An 18,413-nucleotide genomic window follows, 5' to 3' on the forward strand; every position below is an offset into this window, starting at 1 on the left:
AACTAAAATAAAAAATATAAACACTTTTATGTGAGACAGAGTGAGTACTAAATTTAACAAATGTGGTTATCATTGACCTGAATTTATGAGTAATTACAAAAGCAAATGAGTTAAATGTTAGCTACCTAATATGTAAAGAACCAGTTATAACAGGGTGTGCTTGAAGTGGTGACAAAAGTGAAAAAATACTGAAATATTTTAAAAGATTTAGTTAGAATTAAAGAAAATAAAAAGATAAAATGTAATAAATGTAGTAGCATTTGTTGTAAATAAATATTGAATGAAAAATAGTAGTTAAATAGTAATTTGTTGACTTTATGAAAATTAATAATTGATTAGCGGATAGAACAAAAAGGAAAATGAGTAAATTTAAAGTATACTTTTAACAATGTATTGGCTTAATAATCATGATAGCCTGGACCCTGTGGTGCATTAGGTGCACACCGAGTGACAAATAGCGAATAAATATAAACGAGAAACAATACTTTCATGATTTTATATATATTTGCTGATAGTTAAAAGAAGGGGGGTGGGGTGGGGTGGGGTGGGGTTACAAACTTACAATCTACCAGAAATATACATATGTCAAAAACCAGCAAATTACTAACTAAATATATCCATCAAATTGTGGAGGGCAAACTTTAAAACTCAGCACCCTCGTCTCGAATTCTCATCATCCCATTCCAACCCAACTTCCAATATAGACTGAATATATATATATATACATATATACATACAAGTGTATATGCATTTTAAAAGAGTCAAAATGTGCTGCTTATTCTCTATCTCGGAATCCAACATAAATTTATCACTCTATGTAGTGCACCATCCAAACGAGGCAAACTCTTTGCCGCCGCCACAATGCAATCGAATAGGAAGAAGGCCCTCAATGGTACGGCTACATGTATTGAGCCAACCACTGTTTGCACATGTCAAGAACAGGGAGAGCATTGGCGTGTAATGCCTGCACAATCAAGTTCATGTCATTCTTAGTCAACTATTAGATGCTAGGCCGACAAGTTCAGTAAAGGAAATCACATTTCATCATTCAGCAGCTGAGAAAACTGGGGACGGTGAATGACCAAAGCCACCCAGAAAGGAAATCCTTAGCATCACAAGATAACACTACATAAATCATTTATCAGCAAATTACAAAATTCTCGGATTAGCACTTTGTAACTAGCCTTTCATGACTGCCTTCATTTAGATAATCTAGCCATTTCCAAACACATGTGTAAACTGAATAGGGGACTGAATGAAGATGAGTTTAGTTTGTTGTCGAGTGACAACCTTTCAGAAGTTGGACAAATCGCCAAATACAAGTTCTACGTAGCGTAAATTTAATCCTAAAAAGGCCTGACTCAAATTACGAACAAATTTGTGTACTAATAGTGGTTCTTGGAGGATCTGGTCACACAGATGTTATAAAACATATTGGTTGGTAATAAGCCAATTATTATACATATATCGAGTAACAAGCTGAATATTGAGCACTGAATTCATAAGCAGAGTACTAAACCTATGATAAAAACGTTAGACTGATTGAACAAATTCCTATGCAAATGTAAATTTTAAAACTTTCAGGTTGAAAAGTTACCTGATGTGCAACATACTGAACATCAGCTACACTTCCACTCCGCGATGCTATTTGGAAAGCACTTTTTAGACGACCACAAACAACACAGGCCAATACTTTCCTGCAAAAAGTACGACATAAAGGCTTTACAACAGATATTCCTATTGGTTACATAGAAAGGTACATACCAACAAATAACTGTGACATGTTAAGAGAAAAGGCAACATATAGTCTCAACTTCATGCTCACTTTATACAGATTCACACCAAGTCCAACATGTTTGGATATTTTTTTTTAAGGAAAAAATCATTTTGTAAATCATACTATCTGAAAAATAAACTCTTGTAGATATAATAAAAAGTGAAAATAACAGTTCAATTAGTACTAATTTATGGTGTGTTTGTTACGTGAGAATGTTGAAAAAGAAAATTTTGATGTGAGATGTGGGGATCATATAAAAAATATAAAAATAATGAATGTGTGTAATGTATTAATATTTTTGAGAAACCGTGAGAGAAGAAAAAGTAGGAAGAACAAAGCAAGCTAACCATCAAATAATATTATATATATCCACACACACAATAATGTTACCCAATTATTATATATTCCCTTTGTCCACCAAATCTATGCATGTTTTTATTTTTTGTTTGTCCACAAAAAATATGTATTTTCCATTTATATCAAATAACTCGTACACACTCCTTATTTATACTCTTCAAAATTATACTTATTTATGAATATACCACAACTACTTACACACCCAATATATCAAAAAATTTAGCGTCATCAATTCACTCATATACTTCCCAAAATACTCCTAATTTATATTAGGATTAATCAATATAATATTATATTCATTAAAATTTGTGTCCAACCCAAAAGAGCATATAGTTCATGGACGGAGGAGTATAATTTTAGAGATTAAAAAAGTAATTAAAAAATAAAAGATCATCAAAGAAAATATATATTACTCCCTCGGTCATTGAAATGTGTACTTAAATGTTTGAACACGAGTTTTTATAGAAGTAATAACTGTCATTTTTTGCTTTCTATAATAAAAAAGGTACAAAATGTGAGATAACTTTTCACTAAAAATGAAACATTTTTTTATGATAACCCAAAAAAAAAAAAAAAAAAAAAAAGAACATAGATTAAAATGACGGAGGGAATATATGATAATTATATCAAAACACACTAGTTTACACATCCAAAAGTCATCCAAACAAAGTACGTTAATGCACACAGAACTCAAGGTAGTCATCTCTGAAAAAGCGAGCCACATGGATGATACCACAGAGCGAAATTTGTGATCAAATTAAAAAACAAAAAGTAATTCAAGTTACTTTGTACCGCAAGGTAAAAGAGTAGCCTACCTGTGGCTGCTAGTCAGCATGTCAATAAGGCGATCAGGTCGTTCCTTATGTTTGTTGGCATACACATTAATTGCTGCTCCCAAAACCTATAAGGGATATCAAATGTATTTAAGAGATCCATTCTTATTGCAACTAACATCCTTATTTCTAGAGATGGTGGCAAAGGAACAAATCAATTTAATAGCTCTCATTAACATAATGGATGCAATGTAGATATTATTCACTCTATAAAGTTAACCTCTCAATGAAAATGAAAAAACAAACAAATCTCCTGCGTGCCAAAATTGTTAAACTCAAAAGGTAGCAGAGCCGCAGCATTTGAATGTTTCTGGGTGGCATGTGCATTAAGAGCATTTACCAACTCCCATGCTGAATCATAAAGGCCCAAATACTTTTAATCACCAAATAACAGTACCACTCTAAGAAAGTGGTTAATCTACAAATTCATCACAAATATCTACATTGTTGAAACAATATCTTCTCCTCAAGTAACATTTTTACTTAATCAGCCCATTTAGTGTCATCAACAAGTGCTGGATCTAGAAATACTTATGAAATTACCAATATTCGTGCCTTCTAAAAAAAAGCAACAACTCTTCATTTTTTATGCAATGAAAACTATTTCTAACCAGAAAAAAATACCTGATCCCAGTCATCATCGTCTATGGTACCCTTTATGTTCTTGAAAAACTCAGTTAATTGACCACCTTTTTTTCTTTCAGCAAGCGATGCGGCAACCCCAGCATATATATCAACGGCTGGAATGAAATGAACAGAAAGAAGTGCTAATATTCAGAAATTTGACATATGATGGCACAAATGAGAAAGAGCTGACATGGTAAGATAATTACCAGGAAGATTGAACTGATATATTACTTGGAAAGCCAAGTCAAAATTTTTCTCAGCTAGAGTCTCCGCAATTTCACATCTTCTCCTACAGTTAAAGTTGTTGTGATTGTTAAGATTTACAGTGAATTAAACTAGTGTTAAGGTGTTTGGAATCCTTAATAATAAGGGGAGCAGGGTAGAGGATGCAAACCTGAAGGTCTCAGGGTCATTTGGATTACCAAAAAGAGAGTGTCTCCACTGTGGTCCCTCGGCATCACTGAAGCTTCTCACAACATCCATCTAGACACACCAATAATGAATAAAAAAAAAGTAAGCCATATTTAGAAAGAAAGTACTGTTTCAGTATTAAAACATATCATCATCAGAAACATATTGAGAACGAGAAAGACTACTTCAAGGAGCTTTATGATGCATATACTTCCAGAATGATTTCAATCAGAACAATTAACATTTTAGAAAATGTCACCAGAGTTTGAATTCAAGATGGAACCACCTTTGTATACAGCATACCATCAAAATATCTGAAAGCTTGACAGTGTTGTTGCCAAGCTGTCAACTCACAAACATTTTCCTATATGCTCACCATTCTACTTGCTAGATTGTGATCATCAGAATATTATGCATCCTCTCCCAGTACGAGTTCTATAATCCTACTAGTAGCTTCCATGATTGTTACAAGAACATATCATACCTGAATGGCAACACGAGCAGAAAATTTGACCAGTCCTTCTTCAGTAAGCTTCTCAGAAGCAGATTTCCCTCTAACACCTTTAGTTACAAGTTTTGTTGTGTCCCCTCCTTTGGATCGTGCAGACAAGCTTTCATCAAAATGCATCTGCATCAGAAACAGGTGAAGGCAAATAGATAAAAATCTTGGTTTGAGAAGTTTAGTCGAGGCAAGGGAGGTTTTACAATATTGCATATTTGTGTAGAAACGGAAAGCATTAAGAGATTTTTTCTAGTTATTTACTTTATCACTGATGATAAAAGTGAAAAGACAGTGAATTGGACAAGCATTCTTTTAATATAGGAAATGGCCAATATACTTCTTAGAAATCAAGTCATTATAAACTAAGTGTCATTATCATAAAATGTAATTTAATGTAAACAAAGAGCAAATTTTAAATCAAACTACTTATAGTACTACGACAATAATGACCATGTAAACAATGGGGTAGGATCTATAATTTACGGGAGTCAACCAACAAATATGCAACGCTAACTCAACATCCATTTCCAAAAGTGGTCAGCCAATTTATAGACAAACAACTCATCAGGGTGTTCTTATATGACCGGATACACCTTGTGAAAGGACTCTTGTATGACAAAAATGTAAACCTAAAAATCAAAATTTGTCAAAGAATAGCTGAGTTATAATGTTGTTGAGATATTTTTATATTTAGTTTTAGATTTGTTAGATTTAGATTTAGATTTGTTCATATCCATTAGATTACATTATTTAGATTTGAGTCTATCGAGTTTGTTTTAGGTTGCCTATATATAGGCCCCTTATTTTGATTATCAAGAAAGTAAGCTTTAGAGTTTCCGCAAAATATTTTAACATGGTATCAGAGCTCTAGGAATTTTTCTAGTGTTTTGTAGTCTTCTTCAAGCAGCCTTCATCGCTGTGTTTTGTTCTGGCCTTAATTGTTGTGAATTTTTCTTCTTCACTAAGTCATGTCAGAAACCATCCCCAACCCTTTCGAAGAATTTAACTCTATTCAGAAAATTGGAGAACTGCAGAATATCCGGGCATCTAATAGGTTCAATGGGAAGAACTATCTCAAATGGTCTCAAATTGTCCGTACATACCTCAAGGGCAAAGGGAGGCTTAATCACCTCCTTGGAGCCGGACGAGAAAAAAAGGATCCAACATTTGAAACATGGGATGAGGAGGATTCTATGATTATGTCCCGGCTATGGGATTCAATGGACCCAACAATCAGTGACACTTGTATGTTCTTAAATACTGCTGAGGAAATCTGGGACTATATCAACCGTATATACTCAAAGGCCCGTGATGCTGCCCTTGTGTATGAAAAACCGGAGCCACCAAGCAAGGAGACAAATCTGTCACAGAGTTTGCAACTCTGTTGCAAAATCTTCGGCAAGAATTGGATCACTACCGGGTAATTGAGATGAAATGCCCTGATGATGCTGCCACTTTGAAGAAGTTCATTGAGAAGGATCGGATATATGATTTTTTGGCTGAATTCTGAATATGATCAAGTTAGGATCCAAATCCTCGGCAAGGAGGATACACCATCTCTAGAAGAGACAATCTCATTAATCCGAGCTGAAGAAAGTCGGAGGAGTGTCATGCTAGAACCACATACTATGGATGGGTCAGCCTTAGCAGCAAAAACAAATCAGGAGAAGTGAAAGAATGATATGCCTAAACACTTTGGTAGAGATAACCAAGGGAAAGAAAATAAAGACAATTTTCGGTGTACTTATTGCAAGAAACCCAGGCATACAAAGGAGAAGTGTTGGAAGCTGAATGGTAAACCTCCAAGCCGAGAGTGGGGCTACCGTGGGAGGCAGCAGCAAAGGCCTCAAGCGCATATGGCAGAGCAGCCCAATATTGAGGAAAATCCAGCAATAGGGGGGTTCAATAGTGAAGAAATTGAAAGATTGAGAAGTTTGTTGGAGTCTCTTGAGAAGCCTTCTGGAACATGTTCAATGGCTCTTTCAAGTAAAACTGTGTGCATGAATGTCTTAGACAAATTATGTACCAACTCTTGGATCATGGACTCCGGTGCTACAGACCATATGACCCCCACATCTCAACTCTTCCACACCTATAACCCATGTCCAACTAATAGAAAAATAGTTGTGGCCAATGGTTCTTTAGCCACTGTTGCAGGGATTGGAGATATACATATCACACCTAGCCTTATTCTTAAAAATGTTCTCCATGTGCCCAAACTGTCAACAAGTCTTGTTTCCATTCAAAAGTTGACTCATGATCTTAAATGCTATGCTTTTTTTGCTCTTCTTATTGTGTTTTTCAGGACGAGGACTCGGGGAGGAGGATTGGACTTGCTAAGGAAAGGAACGGTCTTTACCACCTTGAACCATCTAAAAAACCTAAGAGTAACTTCCCTTCTTCTTTCCTTAGTTCCTCGAATAAAGATGCCATTTAGCTATGTCACCTACATCTGAGTCATCCTTCTTTTAGGATTTTAAAAATAATGTTTCCTCATTTGTTCCAAGGATTAGATATTTCTGAATTTCATTGTGACATCTGTGAATTGGCAAAACATATCCGTGCATCTTTTTCTATTAGCAATAAAAGAAGTTCTCATCCTTTTCAGTTGATTCATAGTGACATATGGGGTCCTTCCACTATACCTAATGTTTCTGGGGCTCGTTGATTTGTGTCATTAATTGATGATTGCACTCCGGTAACATGGCTCTTTCTTCTGATGTTAGCACTGTTATACCTAATTTTCATTCAATGGTTCAAAATCAATTTGGGGTCAAAATAAAAAGCTTTAGGACAGACAATGCTAGAGATTATTTCAATTAGATTCTGTCACGTTACTTTCAATCACAGGGGATTATCCATGATTCATCATGTGTGGAGACACCCCAACAAAATGGGGTAGCTGAAAGAAAGAATAGGCATTTACTCAACACCACCCGAGCCTTACTGTTTCAAGGGAATGTTCCCAAGTCCTATTGGGGAGAAGCCGTTCTTACTACCACATATATGATAAATAGACTTCCCTCCCATGTGTTAGAAAACAAAAGGCCCATAGAGGCCCTTCATAGCTTTTACCCTCACTTCAAAATCTCAAATGGCCTCACTCCTAGGGTATTTGGATGTACCGCCTTTGTTCATGTCCACAAACAACATAGAGGGAAGCTAGACCCTAGAACCATCAAATGTTTTTTCCTCGGTTACTCATCCGCTCTAAAGGGATACAAATGTTACAACCCCTTGACCAAAAAATTTTACATCTATGCGGATATCACTTTCACAAAAAATAGACCTTTTTTCAAGTCCTCTCTTAGGGGGAGATTTTAATGATGGAATATAGTACTTGTGAGTCTTTCGAACCACTTAAAACCCTTGACCTTCCGCATGTGCCACCCCGCAATCACTCAGAACAAAACCCTCCTCATGTTCCGGTTGAACCTGAGTCCTCTGAACCAGTCACATTTGAGTCGCCCGATCCTGTCACTGAACCCATATCATCTCCTTCTCCAACCAACATCACTCACAATTTTCCAAAGTTTCCTCAGGTGTATTCAAGGAGAAAGACCGTTTCTGAACTGACACAAGTCCAAGAATCCAATCCAAATTCTGAGAAAGAAATCATGCTAAGATCAGATCCACCTTTACGCACACAATCTGTTGAACAGTCCACTGATTCAACTACTGTTCTGAATCTTCCCATTGCTGTTAGAAAAGAAACCAGAGAATGCACTAAACGACCACTCTATCCTCTATCTCACTATGTCTCTTTTAAGCGCCTATCGCCAGCCCAAAAGGGATTCATTATGAGTTTGAACACCATTGCCATCCCTCACAATGTGTCTCAGGCATTGTCAAAAAGGGAATGGAGGGATGCTATGAGAGAAGAGATGAATGCATTAGAGAAGAATAAAACATAGGAGATCGTTGATAAACCAAAGGGAAAAAACATTGTTGATTGCAAATGGATTTTTACATTGAAGTACAAGGCTGATGGATCCCTTGAAAGATATAAAGCACGGTTAGTAGCCAAAGAATACACTCAAACTTATGGGGTGGATTATCAAGAAACATTTGCTCCGGTTGCAAAAATGAATACAGTAAGAATTTTGTTATCATTGGCTGCTCACTTTAATTGGCAACTGCTACAATATGATGTTAAGAACGCATTCCTTCATGGTGACTTAAATGAGGAAATCTACGTGAACATTCCACCAGGATTTGAAGGGGACACTGGTAACTAGGTGTGCAAACTGAAAAAAGCCCTTTATGGGTTAAAACAATCTCCTAGAGCATGGTTTGGCAGATTTGCAAAAGTCATGAAGGAATTTTGGTACAAACAAAGCCAAGGTGACCACATGCTTTTCATTAAGCATTCAGTTGTAGGGGGACTGACTGTTCTTTTAGTCTATGTGGACGACATCATAATGACTAGAAATGATGAGAAAGAGAAGTATGAATTAAAGCTGAGACTAATGAAAGAATCTGAAATAAAACTAGGGAAATTGAAGTATTTCCTCGGTATTGAGGTGGCATATTCTAGACAATGGATCTTCATATCTCAACAAAAGTACGTGCTTTATTTATTGGCAGAAACAGGGAAGATTAGTTATAATGTTGTTGAGATATTTTAGATATTTAGTTTTAAATTTGTTAGATTTAGATTTAGATTTCGTCATATCCATTATATTACATTATTTAGATTTGAGTCTATCGAGTTTGTTTTTGATTGCCTATATATAGGCCCCTTATTTTGATTATCAAGAAAGTAAGCTTTAGAGTTTCCGCAAAATATTTTAACAGAATCTATTCAGGTGGTAACTATGCTATGATATGGGAAGTCTTCAGAGGACTTGTGACATGGCATAGGAAAGAACAGTATACTACAGCAGAATTTAGTGTGAAAAATCATTGTGGCTGTAAATTGCTGATTAGAGAACTGGATTATTAACTCGCTTCTCATGTATTTCCATCATCTGGTATTTATTCCCAATGTTAGTAACACAATATTCCATAAAAGAACGAAACATATGGAAGGTGATTGCCACTTTTGGGGAGGCTGTACTGTCAACAAGATGACTGTGTTGTTCCCTCACTCCAGACACATAGCTAATTAATCTTCCTGAAGTGAAGCAATGAAGCATTTGCACTTTTGTGTGATAAGAAGGGCATGTTTGCCGTGCATGCACACATACACCAACCAGTTTTAGAAGGATTACCAAAACATACTAATTACATTTAAGTAGATTTAATAACATGAGCATCTGATCATAGTAATTGCAGCAATCTTCCTTCTCAACTATAATGCCCTCAATAGTTAATTTATTTATTTTGTTCGATCAAAAAAGAAAAATTAAATAATTATTGAGCACCTCCTTCTATGGCTTTGTAGTAATTTCATAACTTCATGAAAAATTACAAAAAACACAATGACATCTAAAATGTCCAGCTTCTGTTACTAATAAGCCCTGCCAAAGAGCAAATTGATAAAAAAGTCTAAACAAAGAAGCATAGTACATGTGTGTTTCTTCCTATACCTTTTGTCCCCATTCGATCTAGTAACTTCAAGTTCGCAGAGAAGGTAAAAGAAAATTAAAAATGACATGACTACCTTAGCATGTTCCAAGTGTTTTAAAGCTTCTTCTTGTGAAGCAGAGTTCATGAACAACTGAATGCAACAGAGGCCAGCAGCTACATAGTCCTTCTTCAGCACCTATGTCATCAATTGGAATTTGATCAGTACTATCTTATCCTACATTACATTCATATGTGTGTGTGTGTGTGTGTGTGTGAGAGAGAGAGAGAGAGGGGAGAGAGAAATTTTAAAATGCTCATAATATTCTAAATCAAGATATAAATATGACAAACTTACAAACACAAACATTAGTAAAACCCTTTTGTATCATATTCACAGATTAGCTTTCGAAATCAAAATTATTACAAAGATTATCATGTGTTTAAAATAGTTAGGGAATTAAATGTATTCCATATTGATAGTTAAGACATGAAATTAAATTACTCAAATCTTTAGAGGTTATTTATCTTCTCTTTTTATGAAACCTTCCATATTTTTGCTTGACTTTATATTAAAACTCAGAATTTTATACACATAATCTAACTAAACGGTCAAATTACTTCAATAGTAAGTACAATTATTCAATAAATCGTTTGGTTATTACCCACTATTTGGAACTCTGTAGTATATACATAATTCATAGTTGTTAATATTTATCACCATCCTAAATAAATTAGAATTCAATTAGCTCTTGATTAGGTCTCTATTTTCAACAAAACTTTTGTTTATACTAAACTGAAGCTTTCAGAAATAAACATTTACTTACGCATATGGATATGACAAATAGATACATGTGAGGGGCTGGATTTACATATATAGGTGGATACAAAATAGTGCAATTCTGCGCAAAAGTAGAATAAAATATTGAAAATTAAAGAAATTGACGTACCTGAAACTTGTACAAATAGTTGAAATGTTTATGACTTTCACAGTAGAGGCATATACGGGCTACAGCTACAGTAGTGTGCTGCTGCATTGCCTGCCCTTGTGTTGCCATAATCCTTGATGAAATCACTTCCTCTAGGACAGACATAGCGCCATAGCCAACACACAGGTCACATAAATCGTCAATTGTTCCATAGTCAGTTGCCAAAGGGTCAGGTTTCTGTTGAGAAGAAGATGAAGTTACTCCAGTAGAGGATGGCTGCGGTGTAGTAGAATCGGCAGGAAAGAATAAGAAGCAAGCCTCTTTGTACCGGCCATGCCTAAACATGAAACCAAGCAAATGCTGACGAGCATACTGCAATAAGAACAAAACATTATAAGAAATTCATTATGAAAACACTAACTACTTTAGGAAGAAGAATGAACAAGCATACACTGCACATATACATCCCAAGGCACATATACAAGACAAGAGAATCAATAAATCGCAAAGGGATACAAAATGGTGAACAAAACATAAACCAGAGGAACACTTGTAGAAAATAGCTCATGTCACGTAAGCACTAAGGTTATAAGAACATACCAATAGAAAATTTGTTATGGTGTCAAACTACAAGCATATGAACAGACAGCGGAATCTGTCAAATAATTGCAGCACCGAATATATAGTAGACCCATTGTCATAAATAAGATAAGAGCGTTGACAAAAACAACATTGATCTGTTGTAGAGATTGTAACCATACATTCTAATAGCAGTAGAAAAAGGATGGACATATACACAACCAGACGGCAATAAACACATCAAGGATCTATCATAAAAGTACAAAATTTAGTCACATGAAAATCATTAATACACACCTCTTGTAAATAGTTAACACATTCAAGGTATCTATTATTGTCGAGGTTGCTGCGTGGTCCATCTTCCAGATCTGCATTAAAAGTAGAATCATCTTTTCTAGCTTCTGGTAACCTTCTAGATCTCTCTGAGCGTGGAAATGTGGAAGGCATGTAAAGAACATTGAGATAGGAGTCAGCAGAAAGTGGATCATCCAAAACTGCGGGTGCACTTTTTGCCAAATGTTCATACCTGTAATAGGTTGTATGAATAACATGAGCATGCTAGTTTTACATAGCAAACTAAAATCATAACAAAGCCAACATCAACACAACGTTCTAGGCCTTAGAATTTCAACAAATTCATTATGGTTGCACTTACATATGTCTCATAAAGCAATACAAGGTGAAATATTTATGTTGCACTAAATTAATAATAGGAAAAGAAGCCTGGTCTCATACAAAATATTTGCAGCCTTGGAGTACTTCATGGTAAAATATAAGGACAAACAATTAGGCTAACTTTCCCCAAAACGAAAACTGTTAGGCTGAATAAATCAACAAACCACAGGCATCATCAGCGTGAAATATACTCTGTGTAACAAACAAAAAGGCAACTGAACCCTAATCAGGAATGCTGCTGAAATCAAATAAAGCACGATATAAATGTAATCGATTACTCCTCTTGCACATTCTTGCATCATGCTCAAAGCTTTCAGTTGAGTAGCAGGTATCAAGGTAGTTCTAGGTTCTAATGATATAAGGCCAACCAAAATGCTAAATCTTTGAAAAGGTATTAAAAAGGGAAGCTATTCTCCTTTGTATGTTAACAGACCCTTATCCAATTTTCACTAGTAATTATAGTCTTTCTGCATCTTCTTAGTAATTGATATATTCCAGGTATACTCCACCTCAGACCCATGGTGTCATGATATTCAGTTTTGCAAGTGTGAACATAAGTAATTGCATCCATTTCTCCACTCAAAGAAGATACAGAAACAACAGCTTTTGATTAGTTTAATTACTAACTAAACCATATTTGGAATAGAGCTCCAAGATCCGTCACTCATTCATTATATATATATATACATATAATTTAATTAAAACACTTGGATATGAAAATATAAATAATAATTAAATAAACTCTCATGCTTTAGAAGGATGCAGTCTTACATGGATCGAACAGAGGCAACATCAACTGTTGGACCACCTTCAATAGTATTGATGATCTCTAGGATCACAGGCGCAGAGTCACCCTTGTGCAGCTGAAGAGCTTGCCTGTAAATACCACATAAGCCACAGAACATACTGGAAATTTAATCCTTCTGACAAGTAAAAAGTACAAAAATGGGAAGCCAGCTTATACAGTCATCTATCTAACAATCAGACGATACAATCATGCAGTCAAGCACATAATGTTTTTAACCTACTTGAATTTTACTCGAGCTTGTGCGTAGTGCTCCATTCGAATAAGAGCATGGCCCCATGAGTTCCATACAGGGAAAACATCGATCTATATGAAAATTAAAATTTTAATTTGGTATATTAATAATCAGATAAATTACAAAACTTGAAATTCCATAATTGTACCTTACACTTCTTGCAAGTATATACAGCCATGCTATATCGCTCTTCTTGGATCAATCGATCACGAAGATGCTCAGATGATTCTTTATCAGCAATATCATCTAGGGAAGCAGCTATGCCTGATCCCAGAAGACTTTGAAGCAATTCAGCACGTCCAAGCCATATATCAACTTGTGATAGTGCCTCAGAAAGTTCATCAGTAGATTGATTACCCAAGCTGGAGTTGCCAGCATCAGAAGATGAGTCATCAGCATCTCTTCCCTTGTCCGAATTGCTAGACAAATCAATTGCACCAGAAACCTTTCTTAGCTGAGATTTAGCAAAAAGAAGGCCCTGCACGATACAAAATAAACATTAACTATAAAAATTGCAGGAATATTCAACTTTAGTTCATAATAATTCCAAGGGGATAACCTGCACAAATGTTTCTGTTGCATGGTATGCTCGGCCAATAGTTTCCATAGATGCATTTTCTGGTAGTTGCTGTGAACTCAAAACATGTCTCATCTGATTAACACACAAGTCCAAAGCACCTTTTCCCGAAGCAGAGTCATCCGAGCATAGTGAAAGCAATGCCTAGGGACAGCCGATACAAGGGTTAGCCAAATGCAGATATTGAAACTATACTGAAAGAATGGAAATGCAGTAAGGTCAAAAAACATTGAGCCTCCATGAGCATCATCTAATTGTATGAAGAAAATATACCTTATAACAATCAATCAATATTACTAATATACGTCAAGAAGCAGATTTTCACACAAGCAATCAAATTTAAATAAATAAACAAAACAAATTGCGATCCTGCATATGGTAAGTAACATGTCATAGATAAATAAATAATCAACAGTTGTGATTTGGTTCAGTACTTCCTTTCGTGAAAGAAAGCTTGTAGATGTCATGATGTCATTACAATTTCCCATTAAACAAATAAACAATAGTACCTAAAATAAAAACTCAAACAATTCAGATAGCATCCAAACTCAATGAAACTTGTGAAGATATATGCAATAATACGATGTAGCAAATAAATATTGTACTAAAAAGAATTGATTTTGTAATGTTATCCTCCAGTAGAACAGGGACAAACTTCTTCCACTAGGATAAAAAAGCCAACCACAGATTACAAACTTCATGAAAAGCTAACAATACTTGACGGGAAATGCAAAGAACCATCCTTGTTTGTGAAAACATAAGAAACAATGCATAGCAATTAGAAGTGACAATCACAACTAGAGTTTATGTTGATCAATTCAGTCAAGACTAGGTAGGCGCATCAATATTATCACAATTACTCCTGCAGCTAGTCCTACCATAATGTTCACAATACATAATTCATACATTTCAAAATTAGATGACCAAACAGTCAAATGTGAAAATTTAAAATATAAACAAGACTCAAACTAAAGCGCAAATTTGACATAATGTGACCCAAAAGAACTATACCAAAGTAATGAACAAGGAGCAATAAACCCTCATTCCACAATAACTAGGCCAAAACCAACTCAACAAAAAATTAAAATAAATAAATGTAACCTTACATGCAAAAAAAATTTAGCAGAGAACATGCCTAACTAACTCACAGTCAATGGATCAAAGTAGATGAATCACAGACTTAATATGCATGGAGGAACAACACTCCAATCCACACAAATAGAAGCATTTCGATCCACATGAAAAATACAAAGAGATAAGCTCCACAAACTGCAAACCAAAGTATATTTTACAATACCATAGAATAGTTCATGAAACGACTACCTTGTAGAGTATCTTACATAATTCCAACTAAGTACTTGTGTAAACACAGTTCAAAATTAAATGGGCACAGTCTTTCTTTTGGAAGTCTAACATACAGATATCTGGAAATAAAACAGCTAAAATACTCATAGTATACCCAAACATCTGAAACATACACCCCTGATTTCAGCTCAAGAATTTTCTAAGGTAATCATAACAAATCATCTTGTCACATCACAATTTTCAAAACAGCAAATTATACCTTGAATAACGTGATGTCAGGGGCACTTTCATATCGATGAGATGAACGAACTGATTCATCCTTGTTAGCATCACCTGTTAGCATCCACTCTGCTGCAATAGAAACAGAAGGAAGCCTTTCTTGCCCATCAGCAGAAAACACAGAGGCACGGTCTTCCTGAATACCTGCCATTGCCTCCCAAGCAACCTTTTCAGATTGTGTTAATCCAGAGCTCTTTCTCTTTCTTTGGCTCTCCCTTGATGTGCCCTTATCTCCTGTGTTGCGAGGAGTCCAGGAAAATGCCCTGCGAGCCTCTTTTTGAAAATTACTAAGGCTGTTACTAAATGATGAACGAGTTGATGTGGTAGCCTTTGTTCTTGGCTTTTGTCTTGGACCAAAAGTTGAAATTCTGGAGTCCTTTGTGGGGGCGTTCATGCTAATAGCAATAGCCTTCGCAGCATATGCAAGAATCATGTTGTTGTCTCTCAATAATGGGAACTCTTTAAGAATCTGCAGATTCCCACACAAAAATAATTCACAACTCAGTTAAATTACAATATAACATACAGAAAATTTACCTGAGAAGCAGACTGTAGCTGTTTCCTCATCAACAAAACTTCTAGAATCAAGTGAGGGTGCTCATGTAGGGAAGAGCATCTTTGCTGCCATGGCAAGGGCAATGAACCTAGTACACGGAGACCTAAAGCCCATGAGTTCAACCGGGAAACCTCAACCTTGGACAGGTTTCCATCTCTTCTCTTTAGAAAGAAGTGCACCTTATTAAAAGCAAACGCCGTTTCATTTTACAAAACTGAGTCAAAAATGAAGTTTATTTTTCAAACTTTAACCTCAAAATAGTAAAAAGAAAATCCTCCAACTCACAAGAAGTTGTTTGGATCGAAGGTTGGGCAAGAGCTGCATTGCACTCATTGCAACAGGCAAAGCATCATCAGAGTCACGAAGAGAAGAAAGAAATCGTGAAGCTTCTGCAGGACCACCACCATTTAATGGATCAGCATTGAGAAGCTTAACAAGTTGACGGCCTTGAAGTTCTCTTCGCAGTTCAATAGAAAGTCCTGCACTTTCAGCAACTTCTAAAGCAGCAGATACTGCTCCTTTCTCAGCCAATCTAAGTGCAAGACCCTCGGGATCTTCTTTACAATGTATCTCAACCTAATTACCATTGAATAGGAGTTAGTGTTACAGCAAGAACTTGCATGAAGAACAGATTCAGTATCTATGCATCATATTTTAGTAAGGGTAAATAAAGTGAACCTCTTGCCAGCTATTGTAACCATCATCAGCACACAGAATGTGTTTGTATCTGCAGAGAGCTTGCCTCTGAAGCACAACCTGAAGACACAAGGACCACTTTATTATTCTTTACACCACAACAGTTTGTGTTGTCAGAAGTTTCAACACAACTGAAAATGGTAAAACACAATAAAGACACCTCAATTTTAAGTGGGTCACCATCAAGTAAATGGCAACTACACATAGTGAGAACATCCAAAGCTGCTTCAAGTTCCCACCTATGCAAATATCTGAAAAACAGAACAGGATCTGTTAAACAATCTATAGGAAGAAGGGTAGAGACAGTAAAGACATTAAAAGCATCAAGGTTATCAAAAAGTAAAGAATTTTTATTTGAAATTTAAATAACTGACTATCAAGTCAGAAAACACCATGCGTATCTACAGATAAAAAAAAGATCCACTTATAATCACTCTAGTAGCTATACTTGAGAGCAAGTCGAGCAGCCAGCTGCTTATCCTTCAGGCGTAGACAGTACTGCCAACTGTTGCTCCAGACACGAAGGCCAGAACTGCCTTGAGAATCTAAGATATTATCATCTTCTCCACTTATTATAAGCATCTGAAGTAATCGGTCCGATGCCCCATTGCGCAAAAACCGGTCTGACAGAGCAAGAGCATCCAACAATTTTCCCTCTTCAATCAGTCTGTCATAGTAAGGTTAATAACAAGATCAAGTGTTAACATGCTTTCTTTACTCTCAGAATTATCAACCAACCGTAAGAAAATCACGAAAGAGAAGAAGATGCTGGATAAAAAACAAAATTCAAAGGGAACTCAAATAATATACGAGTTGATCAGTGGCATCACGTGCTAGCTTCATCATGGTAAAATTAGTGGACATTCTATGTATCCCATGCCATTCAACTACAGCATATAGAATGTCTAGATCATGGGTCTTCAAGATTTCCTTTACTTGAATAGGCTAGAAATACATATTTAAACAATACTAATGACACTAATAAGTCAAAATAGGGAGATAAAACTTGTAATAAGACAATCAGTAAACAAGATGCCATCAAGACAGTGGAAGATCAACCAGGGCAAGATCAACAGCCTTCACCCACCATAGAGATTTAAACTCCACTATCCAGAAGCATATGAATGTCAAAAATCCATATTTGCATAATAGCATAATGCTTACTTCCACAAGAATATTAAGATATCATTGATGTTAATAAATGCAAGCATATAGTGGTTATACTTTTATCAACTTTCGGGGAAAAATCATTGCAACAATTTCAACAGAGGATGAAAAGAAAAAATCAGTACTGTCTACTTTTATCACAAATAATACTTCCTCAGATTTCAAAAAGAAAAGAAAAAGCTAGTGCATTACCTATCTACAGCTTTCTCATAGGGCCCTTCATTCTCCCAATCAAATGATAGGAAGACTGTTTTATCGGATTCAGCATTATCAGAATTTGAAAACTCATGCCAAGAATCAGAAGCCGCATTGCTTTGATCTTTAAGATCTGAAAGTGGCATAGTAATATTGTTGTTTGCAGCAATTTCGTCAGTTTCTGATTCAGTATCGCTATCACTTTCACGAAATCGCTTCATAGCAGTTTTGGGTTCAGAATAGTCTTTGACATCATCTGTTTCATGTTCCAACATGACAGCAAACTCAGATACTCGATGAAGGTTAGTTTGCATTTGTATCCAGCGATTCAATGTTGGAAACCTGTTTGAAAAAATGAAACAGCTACATAAGTTAACAGCAATAATGTATAAGAGGCAAA

General features: G+C 35.7%; 1 protein-coding gene across 2 annotated transcripts in view; it reads right to left on the reverse strand.

Annotated features, from left to right (window-relative positions):
* Positions 1 to 461: 461 nt before the first annotated feature.
* Positions 462 to 18,413, reverse strand: part of LOC127249073 (uncharacterized) — a 34,852-nt gene continuing 16,900 nt past the window's right edge. The window contains exons 16-36 of one of the 2 annotated variants that reach the window (XM_051271666.1): positions 18,011 to 18,355; positions 17,100 to 17,318; positions 16,812 to 16,902; positions 16,634 to 16,711; positions 16,241 to 16,531; positions 15,937 to 16,134; positions 15,380 to 15,868; positions 13,798 to 13,959; positions 13,387 to 13,716; positions 13,227 to 13,309; positions 12,970 to 13,074; positions 11,821 to 12,049; positions 10,966 to 11,316; positions 10,113 to 10,214; positions 4,490 to 4,633; positions 3,989 to 4,077; positions 3,801 to 3,883; positions 3,592 to 3,707; positions 2,950 to 3,035; positions 1,598 to 1,697; positions 462 to 964 (exon numbers count right to left, since the gene is read on the reverse strand). In XM_051271666.1, coding sequence (XP_051127623.1) covers positions 899 to 964; positions 1,598 to 1,697; positions 2,950 to 3,035; positions 3,592 to 3,707; positions 3,801 to 3,883; positions 3,989 to 4,077; positions 4,490 to 4,633; positions 10,113 to 10,214; positions 10,966 to 11,316; positions 11,821 to 12,049; positions 12,970 to 13,074; positions 13,227 to 13,309; positions 13,387 to 13,716; positions 13,798 to 13,959; positions 15,380 to 15,868; positions 15,937 to 16,134; positions 16,241 to 16,531; positions 16,634 to 16,711; positions 16,812 to 16,902; positions 17,100 to 17,318; positions 18,011 to 18,355 — 3,757 coding nt within the window. In that variant the 3' untranslated portion in view covers positions 462 to 898. The remainder of the gene's footprint in view (positions 965 to 1,597; positions 1,698 to 2,949; positions 3,036 to 3,591; positions 3,708 to 3,800; positions 3,884 to 3,988; positions 4,078 to 4,489; positions 4,634 to 10,112; positions 10,215 to 10,965; positions 11,317 to 11,820; positions 12,050 to 12,969; positions 13,075 to 13,226; positions 13,310 to 13,386; positions 13,717 to 13,797; positions 13,960 to 15,379; positions 15,869 to 15,936; positions 16,135 to 16,240; positions 16,532 to 16,633; positions 16,712 to 16,811; positions 16,903 to 17,099; positions 17,319 to 18,010; positions 18,356 to 18,413) is intronic. The other variant, XM_051271667.1, reaches the window with a different exon arrangement.

The sequence above is a fragment of the Andrographis paniculata genome, unplaced genomic scaffold (genome assembly GCF_009805555.1).
Source record: "Andrographis paniculata isolate CXL003 unplaced genomic scaffold, ASM980555v1 Contig35END, whole genome shotgun sequence".
NCBI lineage: Eukaryota > Viridiplantae > Streptophyta > Magnoliopsida > Lamiales > Acanthaceae > Andrographis > Andrographis paniculata.